The sequence below is a fragment of the Ruditapes philippinarum genome, unplaced genomic scaffold (genome assembly GCF_026571515.1).
Source record: "Ruditapes philippinarum isolate M1 unplaced genomic scaffold, ASM2657151v2 ctg1182_1_1_1_1, whole genome shotgun sequence".
Classification (NCBI taxonomy): Eukaryota; Metazoa; Mollusca; class Bivalvia; order Venerida; family Veneridae; genus Ruditapes; species Ruditapes philippinarum.
In genome coordinates this window covers 119,596-136,477 of record NW_026862447.1, presented here as the reverse complement: position 1 = coordinate 136,477, position 16,882 = coordinate 119,596, and the positions used below count along the sequence as shown (strand labels likewise).

Sequence of the window (16,882 nt, the reverse complement as noted above, 5' to 3'; positions counted from 1 at the left end):
TCAAACCGATTTTATTATATTGAAGTGAAATGTGGGGATAAGTCGATGTGTCTTTTTTGGAAAAAAATCAGTCTAAGAATTTAGTTAAGTCAAACTGGATAGAAAATGTTAAACAATATTTATGTGAGACAGGTTTTTCTGGAGTATTGTATGCTCAATGATTTAGCAGTAGAAAATGGCTTATTAAAGCAAACTTTCAAAAGTTAAAAGATATCTATATTCAAAGCTGAAGAGCTGAAATAAACGATACGTCAGACTCGTATTTGTATAAATATATAAAGGATAACTTTTGTTTATTATATATTGCTGTACCTAAGATTAGAATGATGACCTTAACATTATGAAAGTCCGAAAATCTATTTATAGAAGTAGTTTTAGTTTACGAAACCCTCATTTGTGTTGCGCTATGGTAATAAATAACGAACTGGGCATTTTTGCAGGAAATGAAATGCAAAGATATTCAAACATTGAATTGAAAATCTATAGAAAAAATTTAAGTTATCTTTGTCTGTAACATTATTTTTACGACATGTTAAATCATAGTATTATCATTTTGAAATTGTCTTTTCCGTAGTTTTTTTCCAGTTTTCTTTTTTACGGTCCTGATTGCACTTATGACAATTTTACCGTGAGTATTTAAATAGACCTAGTTCATAACTTAAAATGTCGTTTTTCTGTTGACGTTGTGCGACAGTTAACAGGTCAAGCAGTAGTATACTATAAAACCTATTCGCTGTTCAAGTCTCTTTAAAGTGACATTATACCCATCCAAGGGTATATAATGAGTGAACATGTGAATAAATAAATAAGTTTTCATTTTGCAATAATTCCTTTTCATTTAATAATTGACTTCGTAAAAACAATAAATAACACACGGATCCTAAGGAATTTTCTGTAAATATCCATTAGAATGTACGTGTACCGTTCAGTTTATAAAAAGAGTGGACCGTCTTTTTATATTTAAGGCAGATTTATAATTTTATCTAAACATTTTCAAATATCACCTGTGGTCAAACATCATTTAAACAGTCAATCTTTTGAAATATAAAGTCAATTCAGCTCAACTTGACTATGAAAATATGAGCATAATGTCACTTTAACTAAACTCGACCCTGATTTTTCTATATTTTGTTTGAAGCCACTCGATTTTATAGTAGTTTGAGTGGAATGTTGATTTGCCGAATATTGTGACATTTTAACAACAGAAACTTTCGTCTGCAATTTTACCATGAGTTGTTTTGGGTTTATTACACACTGGTGGGTCAGACAGACGAGTTTTTTTTAACTAATTCATTAAATTGGTGCATTGACCCCCAATAAATCAATTAACAGACTTTTTTCATTAAGACTACTATTTAGTATGTTCCAAAGAAAATACTACATGAATTTGAAATTTTATCAAATAACCAATATTTATGATAATATCCAAAAATAACCCCTATAAAGTATAAATAGACTTATTCCATAGAGGGGGTATATTTTGGGATATTATAGACCTGTACATTTTGGATATTATCGTTAATTTTGATAGAATTTCAAGTTCTTGTGCAAAAAAAAACAAAAAAACAAAAAAAAAACCCTTTAATATTTTAATCTCTAGCATGCCTACCAATGTTCATGATGAACAATGTCTTTCGTCCGCCCATTCATTAATATTATACAATTCTGGTAAAACCAATTAACCATTGAAAAGTTTACAAGAATATCTAGTCATCAGATGTCTACTTGTTCATCTTCACTTGCTACGTTTCTTGCTTGGACGCCCTTTGATGCTTTGTATCAATATCAGTGCTTTTCTTGCATGACACATTGTAATACATGAACACACTTAGTTCCTAGACATTTTTGAATATTAACTATTCTTTTTACATGGCATTACTGGAACAATATATAACAGAAAGAGCATCGAAACACGAGGCTATCTGATTTGTATGAGGAAGCGTTTGTTCTTTCTCTTTTGTATCATAGGCACAAATAAAAACACGTTCCCCGTTGTCACAATATGAAACCCCGGGAAAAAGTAACCAATGAACGAGCATCTGAATATGATATTTCTATCGCTATCTCTTTCTCTGCCATCACAATAAGTTTACTCCAGAAATAATGAGCCAATCAATGTGTACCTGGGTGACTAATACCTGCACTCCAGTTAACCACTGTGCAAGGGGCGTCCGTGGCCGAGTGGTTAAGGTCGTTGACTTCAAACCACTTGCCCCTCACCGCTGTGGGTTTGAATCCCGACAGGGACTTTGGATTCTTTCATGTGAGGAAGCTTTCCAGCTAGCTTACGGAACGTCGGTGGTTCTACTCAGGTGCCCGTTCGTGCCTGAAATAATGTACGGAAGGGCACCTGAGGTCTTCTTCCACCAGTAAAGCTGGAACGTCGCGATATGACCTATACTGTGTCGATGTGACGTAAAACCCAAAACAAACAAACTAACCACTGTGCATGTATCTGTATACGATTTAACATGGGCACATTTTCAACATCAAGGTCCCTAAACTATGATACAAGCTCTCTATGCTGCATGATTATTGCATTATTTTTATTTTCCAGTTTTTGAGGAAAGAGTTTAACTTATATTGTTAAATACTGAAACCTTTAAACAAATCATTGTAGATGTATATTGATTAAAGCATATTTTAACTATTAATTATACTAAATATGTAAGCTTATTTTCTTCCTTCTCATATTATTTTATCTTTATACAACTATAATCCTAAGAATGTAATATAGCCATTTTAAATTATGTATTTGTATATATTTATGTTTGTACACTGCTGATGTTTCCCGCTATTTTGGGACTTGTGCTCTTTGTAAATAAAGAAAAACAAACAAACAAAAAACAACAACGACAACAACAAAGAAGAAAGAAGAAAAAACCCACAAAAACGTAAAAAAAACACCCACAACAACAGCATTTGTGAGGATATAACAAGGCATGTGGAAATGTAATTAAGTACCAGGATCAGACAGGATTATAAGTTATTATATTAGTTATAATAATTATTTCAACTTTCTGGTACTGTAAATATTTTGTTATTTTGTACGATTTAGTAACTTGTTTTATTTAAGAATAAATAATTTTACTGTCGAAAGGTTTGTTACTCGTTTTTTCTGTCACTCTTTAAGACCAAAACAATTTGTTAACTTTGATTTATCACCTTTTTTTCGTTATCTGATACGACATACGTGTAATTTAAAAGAACAATAATGCAGATTGCAAATTTGTTAAGTCTGCGTCTGAACTGATAGATTGAATGTCCAAAACTCGTGTCACGCTTATTTTCTTTCAGTATAATTTTATACTAGATGCAATACATGACATAAATTAAATTTAAACAACTTAATACACTTCGATTCTAAAGCATATGCAGCGTATTTAAGGAACATGCTTCGCAATCGCTAGAATGAAAACAAATTTTTGGCAGTGTACATTAAAATGAATGTGCATATGCGCAATATAAGTGATGGCCCTTTATTCAAAATAGTTGATATTTTTTGTCATTATCAAATAATGATTGTGATTATATCATGTTTTATGCATATGTTTGAAAAAAAATGACAGTTATACAATAACATACATTTGATTAGCTAATTTATCATTGTAATTTCTGATGCCGTTGTCTTATACCGAGCAATTAATGATCACCTGAAGGTTGGTTTAGATTTGAACATATTTATTTAAGCTCGATTGCGAAACATTTTTTGCAACTTATAATTACCACTTTCGAGTTCGCTTTCTGGATCCAACCAGTACTGAAACATGGCCTTGACCAAATTAGGAATCGAACCCATGATATCTGGGTTGAGAGGCAGACACCTGAACTACTAGGCCACCGCTCCCCTTAACCTGAAGGTAAATGACATAAAAAAGTGTTTATCTTTTTTACCTTGTTTCCCAATCTGTATAGAAAAGAATGTCACCGTAAAGAGCAATTCCATAGGGATGAGATCCAGGTGCTCTCTTCACAATTTGCCTGTTTGTACCGTCAATATTTGACTTTTCAATGTTCCCTGTACCACCGTCGCACCAGTAGATAATTTCAGCTTAAAAATGATTCATGTCAATATTATATTATTACGAAAAAAAATCTTAATTATGTATTATTGTGTGAGTATTTACTCCAACATTGTTATGTTTTCCAAAGTAACAGCTACAGCTACGAGTATAAAATACACTATTTCACGCACGCACACACGCGCGCGCACGCACACACACACATATATATATATATGGGCCAACAGAAGTCTGGAAGGAAATTTTTTTACTATGATTTGTGGTATGCAATAAGCATACATTTGGGAAAGATAATCATTTAGAAAATAAAGCGCACATTCTTAAGAAGATATAATTTTATTTTAGATTGAAATTGTAAAGCGACTGAAATAGATAAATATTTCAAAATTTCAGATCGACATAGATTGTCAGAGAACATAAATATACAGGAATAAGTACGACACATAGAGGTAAATCAGAATTGATATTTCCTTTAATCACTAATCTCCGTATTTTGGGTAATAAAATAACTAAATATCATTTTGACTTGTTCATTAATAAGTTTTTAAAACCGATAATTTAATTGCGTTATCAGAGAAATAATGTAAAGAAGTAGCTGAAAGTATGATGATGAATGAACATACATGTACCTTCATGATCCAAAGAAATACCATTAGGCCATTTTAAATTTGTGTTGGCGATAGTCTTTCTGTTTGTCCCGTCATAGTATGCTGTTTCAATTTTTGCATTCATGCCCCAGTCTGTCCAATATATTTTTCTTTACAAGAGAAACAAATAAAAACTTTAATCTTTACAATATGTCATTTATATGTACCATTATATGCTTGACATATTTTTTTATCCTTTATTCTTATTTTTGCATAAGATATGTCGTTTTGGTTTAAAAATTTAAATATACATTATATCCCATCAGCTATCTAAAATATAAAGACACAATTGAATATTATTTGTATTGTTTGATTGTTATTTACAGAATGACACTAACCTTCTAGATGAATCGATTTCTATATCCCTAGGTTTCTCAAGAAACGAATCAAATAAGACAGTAATTTCTGTGTCAGCCAGTCTCATTTTTACAATTTCCTTTTTTCCTGTATCCGTATAAAACAATAGACGCAGCTCGGAATCAATTGCTAGACCATCAAACATAGATCCTGAAAATAATGTTGCAGAATAATTTAAAGAAAGTAACGTGGAATTTATTTACATGTGTAAAACATGTATTAAACAGGAATATCTAACGCATGGAGTTTGAAATATGTACATACGTATCTGTCCAAATCTTACTAGGGATAGCGTAACAAATATCGAGTACCAACTTTCTAAACCGTTCGCCTTCTTCCGCATGCGTTTACAGTCTTCTTTCTACTTTCATTGGCGAATGAACTTTTTCTAGAAAAGGACAGTTCCCTCAAGTAGAATATTTTTACTTATCCTTTTTCAATCAAATGTTTTCACCAATGTGTGTAATATTACGTAATTTATCCTAAATTTCATATAAATAGAATAAAACTTAATGCCAATAACGACAAAAATTGAAAATGATGGATAACTAGTTAATAAATAATTCATTTAAGCTGAATAAGCTTTGCATTAGAAATGGAAAATACATTGTTACATTTCGATCCTTTATAACTTAAGACAATGCCATGCTTTATGTGGCAGGTTTTAATGACAATTTCTGACGGTATTCAATCAGATTTTCGTCAAATTTAGATGAATAAAATAAGATAAACAAGATTAACAAGGAAAGGCGGCGTTCAATGAACGCAACCCCCACATGACCCAACAACAAGAACCAGCGGCAAGGAGCCCAGGCGGACCCAAAAGAAAAACAGGACGGGGCACAAGGCCAGAGCACGAACAGGCCAATCATTAAAATGATAAATAATTTGTAACTGACAAGGAACTCAAAGGAAACAAACAATTTCTCGAATAGGAAATAATTTGTAACTGACAAGGAACTCAAAGAAAACAAATAAATGATTGAATAATAGGCCCACAGAGTTAACGAGCACAGGAGAAGGGGGGGGGGGGTAATTAAAGAAATAAAACTAGGGGTAAAGGGGAAGATACTTACCGTTGACGAGAAAACAACAAAGGACACAAGCAAAGGTGTCACCAAAACAGTATGAAACAACATAGACATACATCTGAGGAACATAGAGGGGCGCCGCCTTCGAATAGTCAGCAGCACAAGTGCTGCTGGGGAGTTTAAACCGGTTAATGGTGCACCAAATATGACAAACAAGATCAACAAGGAAAGGCGGCGTTCAATGAACGCAACCCCCATATGACCCAGCAACAAGAACCAATGGCAAGGAACCCAGGCGGACCCCAAACCTCACTCTTAGCCCCACCATGTTCCTATAAACGATACAGTGTAAATAAAATGAATCCCCGCCAAGTGAAATTCTAACAGTTGTTATGGTTACAAAAGGTTAAATAAGTAAAACACCAAAATGATCATGTACAAACATTTATAAGTAAACCCAATGACCATAACAAAAGTACTCAATGTCCTAAAGGAAGACAGAGCAACAAAAAAAACAACCTCAAGGGCCCGACGAAGAAAGGCAAAACACCCCTTATATTGCTCGCCGGTATTGTGTAAGAAGAAAGTTGCCATTGGATTTTTTGTATTCTTAGTGTGTAATGTATAATATTAGTAAGTACCTTCAAGCAGGTTAAACTGAAATTGGCCTTGACATTTACATGACAAAGACTTATATTGTAAAATTTTTCTTATTTCTAAAATTACCCATAACGTTTTTTTCTCAATTGATGGGTTTGATTTATGCTTCGACAAAACAACGCTTACTGTACTTTGTCTTGTTGCACCTTTAAATGCATAACTTGATACATAAACAGTCGCAATATTGAAAAATATATAATGTGATTTGATGGTAGTAGTGAGGGACCAATTTTAAATGGTTAAAGTCATGAAACATCGACGTATCGACGTTAGTTGAAGCATCTACGGAACTTTTTTATCACATGATGTCATTTTTTGAGATTTGTTAATTTGGCCCGACTTTTGTTGCCATTCATCGGTTTTTTTCTAGGTTCACAATATCATGTGATTATAAAGGCTCACGGTAAAGTGCACTTTTCAATACCGTCCACGACCAGGCTCAATCAAATCGAACCTGCAATATTTTCAAATTTATTTTTTGGGATGATCTTCAGGAATTCCTTTTTTTGTCTATTTAAAAACCAGTGTTATTTGTGCCAATGTGGAGGCCGTAAAAGATCGCCCAGTATAAATAATCAAAGATGTTATGTTTTAATCATTGGAGATCGTTCAGAACGACAATATGGTTGTTTATCCATGTTTGTGGTATTTTTAGTTCATTTTATATTACCTTTTTCACCTTGGATAGTTCCAGTATTCCTACCTGAATACTGTATTAGGATATGGTGCCTGCCTTATGAGGTCTTAGGTTTCATAATCTCTAATCCCCTTGTTTTTAAGTTCCGCTCATTGTTTTCACATTTAGGGGACAGGCTTTCTGTTACAAGGGGAGCATACACAGCTTTTCAAAACGAAAGAGTCACATTGAAGGTTCCATGGGAACCGCCGTATGAACACATCCACGGATATTTCTAAATTCAAAATTTAACTATGTTCATGTTTAAATGTTGAATTCTGCTTACGCCGGTGCTAGGGAGCGAGGACGGTAACTTGCACTTTCCAGTACCATCCATGAACAGGTTCAATCAAATCGACCTGCAACATTTTTTTTGCTTTTTGGTGTTCTTGTGACATCACCTGATGATTTTATTTTTCTCTTTATCTAGGTGACGCCCGTTAATGCCTTTCGACAAGGTATGAGAGTTAATTCTTTTTATGTATAGCAATTAGAACAATAAATATATGTTTTGAAATTAGTTATATAGTATGTTTAAATCTACATTGCAAAAATCTAAAACGGAATAATCATAAAAACATAAAAGACATACTTACCCTGTGCCTTCAGAATGTTCTTTTTTCCGGAACCATTTATGAAGATACTGTTTATTTCTTCCAAAAAGACATCTGTCCAAAATATTCTTTCTTCAAGAAAGTCAAAGTCAACGGCAGTTGGAATGAGCGTTTTTGTATAAGGGATTGAAGCAAATATTTTTGTAGCAACATTCATGCAAAATACCTCGTCTTTGCTTGAATCAGTGAATAACAGAAAGTCGCCTGGAACAGTTCCTAATGGAAAATATAAAACACATACTTGGTTATAAATTTAAGATATGATGATTGTTTTACACAATGGTATACCCTGTATTCACAGTCACCTGACCTCAAGCAGGTAAATGTTTCATATACTCACGGTATGTAATCGTTCCGGCTTGATTTGGAATTTTTCCCCATTCCAGAACTGATTTGGATCTATGGCACCGGATTGATTCCAGATAAAATGGATTTCGAGCTTGACGAGGTGAAAGAATATTAACATTAACACATTTACACCTGTTAGTCTTCGAAAATTTTACATGCACGGAACATTGTAATGTTTAAGGAATTTATTTACAATTTAATAAGGATTGTACATGGTCTTTTATCAATTGAAATCGAAAAGCGAATTTCACATGTAGTGAAGTACAATGTAGTAGTAAACATTCGCATAAAAGTGATAAAAAGGTCTTTATTATCTTTGATTGTTCATATATTTGAGGAAAAAATCATTCCGTGACAATTAAGTGGGTTTATTAAAATATTTGTCTAGCAACAAATTTGTAGTACGTGTTTTCATGACAACCATGAACATATTTAGTGCACCGAATTGACTCATATTAATGAAAAACAAGGCAACGGACTGATTTTAGGGTGATCAAACCGAGCCTTCAACATTTTCAATTTTGCCGTGTTAGGCTTTCTTTAGGGATTCTGTTTTTCTAATTTTATTTTGAAACTCACTGCAATACTTCATCAACCACCCAATTCTTAAGTATAATTTGAAGAAAGGCTCTTCACTAAAATATCTCAATTTGAATATTCATATTAAAAGTATGAAAGGTCAAAAATCTTCTTAAAAGTTGCAAATACCAGTAGGCAAAGTCAAAGCAAGATACGTTTATATATGAACATTTGAAACAATCGACAGAATTAACCACATGAATTGGGATCTAGTTATATAGTAAGTATAGCAATCAACGATTGTGGATGGCCGTAATGTTCTTCTTTAGTTAGAAAGTACATGTATTAAGGCTTCCAGAAACCAGTTTTGGTGACTTTTAAGTGATACTCTTGGAGTAAGGAAACAATGGCAGTTTCAGCGAAATAAATAAACGTACAAAATGATTCAATTAACCTCTATTAAATACAAGAATGTAGAGGACTTTCTTTTGTTTCGTGGAGTCAAATAGCTCTTATTATCTTTGTCCAGGTATTAGGCTACTTAGCTTTAAATAGAAAACGGTTATTAGTTCTTCTTCAAGATAGCAACTGTCATATTGACTACGTCTTAAGTCTAGATTAATAAAATAAGATACAATAAAATGAAATAAAAACAACTTTGAAATAATGTTTCATAAATTTGATCTTTTGTTGAATCAACCCGTTTCCTGATCCTCTGGCAGCCCGTTTCCACTCAGACAACCACAATAATTTTTATATCTTTACCAATTTTATTAATTTATGCTTAGCTTTATTTTTATTTATTTTTCTGGTCGTGTAGGAAGTTTCTAACTAACGATTCATCTACATTTGTACTGTAGAGGGTAAAGGGTAGGGTAGGGTAGGGTAGGGTAAGGTAGGTAGGTAGATGAACATGAACTATCTACGTGTATTGTGTAGTATTAAAAATTTGAACATGCTGTGTATATATAATTCGTTTAATATACATGTATCAGTCAAATTCTGGCAAAAATTACATAATAGCATAACATTTTATTATCAGAAATCAACCATTTTTATATTAAGACTATCTAGGGTAACAAATCAAAACGATCATTGACCACAAATTTATTAATAGAACTAAATTTCTTCAGTCGTTTCTCAATGATAAATTTCATTGACAACGAAGTAGACCGGAAACTTGCAAGATCTGCAAATATTTTAGTATTTACTAGTATTTATAAAAGATCATTATTTGTCAATAAGTTTTCCCTCAGGGGATGCCCCTTAATGACCACAAACAGATTATGTTTAAATAATGGACAAAGTACGAGTTTCTCTTCAAAAGTGTCTAACAGACGTCAGAAGACATTTTGCTAGAAAAAGCAACAAATTATCCGAGGCAAAGCGAAGCCGAGGGTAAAATATTTTTTGTCTTAGGTCTGTAAAAAGAAGCTTTTAAAGAAAATAAGAGTTACTGTATCTGACTTATACGACGATTAAGTGTAAATAATACCTTATTCACATTTTAACGGATTATTTTTGGTGGTGGGGGAGGTGGGTGTGGGGGTAGGACAGTCACGCCATTGCTGTTTTTCCTGATAGAATGTTAGAAGTTAAACAAGACAAGAAGTTTCAGTAAAACCAATGCTAAAATAAACAGTTACTTAATTCCTGGAAATGGCCATTCTTTCTCAAGTTCGCTTTAACTTTCTGTCCGTTTCTAAGAGATATAACATCTCTTTCAGAAGCCTTTCACTATAGTCACTGTGTTGAATGTGGCCGAAAGTTTCACGCGAGAATGTAAAATCACGTATCTTTATCTATAAAATTCAGGTGGGCGACACCAGACTTTGAAATATATTTTCAAAAAGTGTTATTTATTTAGCCCAAGCAAGACACAGTATCTTTCACAGTATCTGCACTTAATCTAGGTTGAAGGTTATAGTTATTTAAAAGTGTCTCCTTACAGACGTAAGAAGACATGTTTTGAATAGTTCTGCTGGGGTTTAGTCGCTAAAACCTGTTTTATGCATATTATTATATGGCTTGCCTATCTTGCCACCTTTCTATGTGGTATGATATTTCAGTGACTGTTGATAGACTTTGAATTTCCTATTCTTATTTCTGCATCTCCAGAAGGAATCCGTATATTTTTTCTACGGTCTATTGAGTGGTCTATGTTTATATCACTTGCGACATGTTGGCATAATTAAACAAATAAGAATATAACAAGGCACATGCATGCCATTTAAATCTAGTGCTATGAAAGAAATAAAGTGTATAGAACATATTTGATTTTAATCAATATTAGACTGAACATTGAAAATTACATTTGAAACTCCTCTTCAACGTGACTTACATCAACTCAAAAATGTATCAGAAAATAATTTTAAACATGTTATACGAAAGCTGATCTGTGACACATGTCGTCATAATTAAAACATGTACTAGTACTATACATATGTACAAACCATTTAAATGCAATGCAAATATGTGGAGCTTATTTGTGCTTTTAAGTTAAGATATTAAATAAACAGACCTGCATGTTATCCAGTCAAATCTTTGTCATATGACAGCGTAGGGAGCATGTGTATAGATATTTTGTAAGGCACCATTTTCTAAAAATAAGATTTGTGTCATTGATTAGTTTCAATTACAGTGAAATAAAGTTTTTTTTAAAGATTTGACTGAGATACTGTGATATTTGCATCTGAACATTGACGTGCAAATTATAGGGGGATAATCATTTTATAAAAAGCAGAAAACGGTTTTCAGTAAAAGCTAAATTATCGTATGCCTACAGTGCAAGCAGCGTTATTAGCTTATTCATTTGAGATTTAGCAAATATGCCTGGAAAGTGTTGTTCTTCAAACATTTAATCATGTGAGGGGAACAAATAAATGCAATTGAGGTTTCTCCTATTGCTCAAGTAAGTTCCCAAGACCATACCATAACTAATACAAACATAGTATTTGACGAAGGTGCTCAAAGGTCATTTATTACGGAAGAGCTTGCTGAGAAACTGAAATTAAAGCCCAACGGTTCGGACACTATAACATTAGCATCTTTTGGTGGCAAATCAGAACAGTGTCGTCATATACCCACAGGCAGAGTGTTTCTACACGTAGAGAGATAATACCACTTGACGTACTTATTGTACCAACCATTGCTGTACCATTACCTAACTTGCAGAGAAATGTGAAATGTTTGAAAAATATCGAAGGTCTAAAACTTGCACATCCTATTACCGACACTGACGACGATTTCGAGATATCACTCTTGATTGGAGCCGACTATTTTTGGCAAATCGTGCAGAATAAGGTTGTTAGGGGCAACGGACCTACGGCAGTGAAATTAAAGCTCGGTTATTTACTGTCAGGACCTCTTCCGGAAGTTAAAAATGCGTTGTAGTTTCCAGATTCGACCTTTACTGATCAACAATCATATATAATATAAACAACAATACAATGTTAAGTCGGAAGTGACGCTAACGTAAGCGCTGAACGTCACGTTATGCAAGGCGCTATAAATGACGTTATCAATTCCGGACATACTCGGGGCGCGAAATGTAATTTAAAGTTTAGTAATAAATCCATTATTTGAACACTACAGTTGCTATAGTATCTCATATAAAGTATTATTAATTAAGAAACAGTCATAAATATATTGAATAGGGTCTCTTTTTTCATGTATCACCTTTCCTTTGAAATTTTAGATCAATACATTTCGAGGGGGTAAAGTTTTACAATTGAGCGATTTGTAAGTCCATTTTGAGTTCGAATTTTAGCACTTCGAATAAGTCCATCTTTTCCTGGCACGAGTTCTTCAGCCGACTATTTTTGGCAAATCGTGCAGAATAAGGTTGTTAGGGGCAACGGACCTACGGCAGTGAAATCAAAGCTCGGTTATTTACTGTCAGGACCTCTTCCGGAAGTTAAAAATGCGTTGTAGTTTCCAGATTCGACCTTTACTGATCAACAATCATATATAGTATAAACAACAATACAATGTTAAGTCGGAAGTGACGCTAACGTAAGCGCGGAACGTCACGTTATGCAAGGCGCTATAAATGACGTTATCAATTCCCGACATACTCGGGGCGCGAAATGTTATTTAAAGTTTAGTAATAAATCCATTATTTGAACACTACAGTTGCTATAGTATCTCATATAAAGTATTATTAATTAAGAAACAGTCATAAATATATTGAATACAGTCTCTTTTTCATGTATCACCTTTCCTTTGAAATTTTAGATTAATACATTTCGAGGGGGTAAAGTTTTACAATTGCGCGATTTGTAAGTCCATTTTGAGTTCGAATTTTAGCACTTCGAATAAGTCCATCTTTTCCTGGCACGAGTTCTTCAACCACAGCAAGTGTCCATAATAATCGGGGAACATCGTCGTGGACTAATACAACGTCTCCAACGGATATCGTCTGGTCATTTTTGCCAGTAGTCTGATGACGTTCTCGTAAAGCTGTCAGGTATTCGTGACGCCATCTATCCCGTAAGTGGTTAGTATCGTAGCCTGTTTGATAACTGAAGAACGGTCACTTTGCGTAGGGAATGTACATGAAAGGACATCTTCATAAGGGAGTTTAGTTATTCGTCTGCCATAAAGTAAGTGTGATGGTGTAAGTACTTCCGGTTCATCTGAATTACCAGAACACACATATGTCAACGGCCTATCGTTAATCATTGCCTCGATTTCTGTGATTACAGTCTGTAAAGTTTCGTAGGTAACATAGGAACGTCCTAGCACTATCTTTATTGTTGTGTTCGTCAGACCTATGAGACGTTCCCACATTCCACCAAACCAAGGGGCGCGTTTAGGTATCATCTTCCACTCAATTCCTCTGTTGTTGAGTTCTTCTCTAACTGTGAGTGAGTGAAACAAATCTCTTAGTTGTTTTGAGGCTGATATGAAGGTGTTAGCGTTGTCTGACATCATGACGTAAGGGACAGATTTTCTGCTACAGAAACGTTGGTAAGCTTGTAGGAATGATTCTGCTGATAGGTTTGAAACAAGTTCTAGGTGAACTGCTCTCGTAGTAGCACACGTTAACAAGCATAAGTAAGCTTTTATGTCTCTTTTGTTACTATCCCGAACCAGTAATGCTTCAGAGAAGTCTACTCCTGTATAAGTAAAGGGTTTGACGTCAGAAACTCTACACTTTGGTAATGGAGGTGGGTCAGGTGCTAAATAGGGTTTCCCAATAACTTTCACACAACATGTACATTTACGTAAAATGTTTTTAACAGTTTGACGAATCGAGGGAATCCAGTACTTCTGTCTTAAAAACGTAATAGCTGAACTAACGCCGGCATGCAATAATCTTGAATGTGCGTCGTTGACAACTAACTTTGTAAATGGATGTTTAGCTGGTAGTAGGTACGGGAACTTTGTCAGCTCGTCTAATGGAGCATTGTGGATACGACCACGACACTTTAATATGCCATTGTTTAAGAATAACTGAAGTTGTTTACATAATGGAAGTTTGTTTCCTTTTGATTTTGTATTTTTTATTTTTGCTTGATATTTGGACATCTGGCAACTTCGTATGCACATCTCCTCAGCTCTGCGTAGTTCGTCTGTAGTTAACAAGTCCAATCTTCCAGTATGACTCCCGCCTCGACACTTGAATATAAAACGTAGGACATAAGCTGTAACCCTGAGCAGCTTTGTTAACGAACTGAATCTCGACATTTCTATGAAACTGATGTTGCTTAATGGTTAAATTGTATCTTTTGGCTTGGTTGTTGGGTCAATAAACGTTGTCATGGTAACGTAAGTATCATTTTTCTTGCCAAACTGGCCAACTGTCGGGTGTGGTAAGCCATGTAGGTCCATGAAACCATAGATTACTGTTCTTGAAGTGAGTCACAGAGATTCCACTCGTAAGTAAATCGGCAGGGTTTTCTTTCGTCGGACAATTATTTCATTTCCGGTTTTCGGACAGCGCCTGGATTTCAATCACTCTGTTCCTTACAAATCGTGGAAGGGTTTTAGGCGTCTGAAGCCAAGAAAGCACAATCTGACTATCTGACCAAATGTATATCTATGTTATGCTGGTGTTTTGCTGCAGGTGTTTACTGAGTCGGGATCCAGTTACTGCCGCCATTAGCTCTAACCTAGGTAACGTTAACTTCTTAAATGGAGCAACCCGAGTTTTAGCCATTACCAGAGTAGATTGGTTGTCTCTACATATGTAAGCCGTAGCACCATACGATACCAAGCTAGCGTCGCAGAAAATGTTAATGCACGTGTTACTTGATGCGTTTAATGTATTTTCGAAGTAATATCTAGGAAACGTAGTTTTTGTCACGGAATTCAAATCTGTTATTAAACTACGCCATTTTTCTTGAATACTGTCAGGTAATGGCATATCCCATTCAAACTTCTGTTGCCATAACTCCTGTAGGAGTATTTTTGCTCTGATGGTAACTTGACTAAGTAAACCCAAGGGATCATAGATTCGAGATGTATGCTACAATATTTCTCTCTTTGTTACAATCTGGGTATTTGGTATGTTTCTGACCGGATACAGTAAAATGTCACTATTTGTGTCCCATTTCATTCCAAGTATTTTAGGAGTTTGTGCATTATCTAATACTGAATCATTGATTGCCTGTATTTGAAGCATTTCACTGTTTGAACTCCAGGACCTAAGGTTAAAACCTGCAGATGACATTAGCTCACGTGACTCGCTGTAGAATTGTAGAAGTTGTTCTTCCTGTTGGAAACTTAATATCACGTTATCAACGTATAGATCTTGACGTAGATATTCGCTAGCTTTCTTGTCGTTGTTAAGTTCAAGGTGCTTAAGTATAGTTGCGCAGAGAATAAAAGGGGACGACGTAGCCCCAAAAAGGACTGCTCGGAATCTATATGTTGTCAATTCGCTGTTGGGGTTACAAGGATCACTGAGCCATAGAAATCGCGTCACATCTCGGTCGTTCTCGTCAAGAGTAATGTTGAGGAAAGCTTCCTCAATATCGGTTGCTATGGCGTATTTATTAATTCGAAAACGAATAAGAATTCCAGTTAAATCATTCAGTTCAGGTGGTGTCGACATCAAGCAATCGTTCAGACTAGGCTGGTCACGTGACTTACAACTGCAGTCATACATGATGCGGATAGGTGTCGTGTTCGAGTCCTTCTTTACATAATGATGTAGAATATAATGTACAGGGTTTGATGTGGTAACATTTGTATCACATTTTTCAATAAAACCGCGTTTAAACTGATCAATTATGATTTGTCCATAGTTTTTTAAGTATATCCGGTTCTGTTGAAAGTCGTTTAATTGTGTTTTCTGTACGCTTTCTGCAAATTTCGTAATTTGTAGGAAGTACGGAATGATCTTCTTTCCAGGGCAGTTTTGCAACATAACGTCCATCTTTGTACGTGATACAGTTTTCTTTATACGCGTTAAGTATACCGAAAATAGATGTCTCTGTATCATCTTCTAATATCCCCATAGATTCTAACTTCCAGAATCTTTCAAGATCTGTGGCATAAGGTGGCGCTGTTACAACATTAAACATATAGCTAACAGACGACGCATTTTTATAACGTCATAACGTGACGTTCCGCGCTTACGTTAGCGTCACTTCCGACCTAACATTGTATTGTTGTTTATACTATATATGATTGTTGATCAGTAAAGGTTGAATCTGGAAACTACAACGCATTTTGTCTAGTTACTATACACCCCCACATCCATATCGTTAAAGGCAATTAAGATTCATTGATAAGTTATGATTTTTCGATAGGGATCGGAATTTTATCTCAATCAAAGCGGAGACGCATATTCAGGATCATTGATGAATACTCTCAAGTTTTTACAGACCAAGGATGTCTGAAAAACAAAAAGGTTAAGTTTCATATTGATAAAAGTGTTGTACCTGTTGCTCAACTACCTAGGAGAGTACCGTGCGCAAAAAGAAAGGAACCTAAATGTTTAGAGAAAACGGATGTCCTTGAAAATGTTATTGGTTTACTGACACTATGGGTTTCGAAC

General features: G+C 34.6%; 3 protein-coding genes across 3 annotated transcripts; all 3 read right to left on the bottom strand.

The window, feature by feature from the left end:
• Positions 1-3,890: 3,890 nt before the first annotated feature.
• LOC132719128 (low-density lipoprotein receptor-related protein 6-like) lies at positions 3,891-5,335 on the bottom strand. The gene is made up of 3 exons (XM_060702871.1): positions 5,008-5,335; positions 4,652-4,779; positions 3,891-4,051 (listed from the first exon to the last, which is right to left on the bottom strand). Exons 1-3 carry the CDS (start codon positions 5,169-5,171, stop codon positions 3,891-3,893), a joined length of 453 nt encoding a protein of 150 aa, XP_060558854.1. The 5' UTR covers positions 5,172-5,335.
• An 8,003-nt stretch (positions 5,336-13,338) lies between these two features.
• On the bottom strand, positions 13,339-14,565 carry LOC132719127 (uncharacterized). The gene has a single exon (XM_060702870.1). The coding sequence runs from the start codon at positions 14,563-14,565 to the stop codon at positions 13,339-13,341; it is 1,227 nt and encodes a 408-aa protein (XP_060558853.1).
• Positions 14,566-15,346: 781 nt separating this feature from the next.
• LOC132719126 (uncharacterized) lies at positions 15,347-16,258 on the bottom strand. The gene has a single exon (XM_060702869.1). It carries the CDS (start codon positions 16,256-16,258, stop codon positions 15,347-15,349), a length of 912 nt encoding a protein of 303 aa, XP_060558852.1.
• Positions 16,259-16,882: the final 624 nt, after the last annotated feature.

Bases quoted from the DNA above. Each gene is read 5' to 3' on its own strand.
- LOC132719126 (XM_060702869.1), bottom strand. From the start codon at position 16,258: ATGGACGTTATGTTGCAAAACTGCCCTGGAAAGAAGATCATTCCGTAC.
- LOC132719127 (XM_060702870.1), bottom strand. From the start codon at position 14,565: ATGTCGAGATTCAGTTCGTTAACAAAGCTGCTCAGGGTTACAGCTTAT.
- LOC132719128 (XM_060702871.1), bottom strand. From the start codon at position 5,171: ATGTTTGATGGTCTAGCAATTGATTCCGAGCTGCGTCTATTGTTTTAT. The intron at 4,780-5,007 runs GTTAGTGTCATT...TCTCTTGTAAAG, and splicing joins GAAATCGATTCATCTAGAAG to AAAAATATATTGGACAGACT. The intron at 4,052-4,651 runs GTACATGTATGT...ATCATTTTTAAG, and splicing joins TATTTCTTTGGATCATGAAG to CTGAAATTATCTACTGGTGC.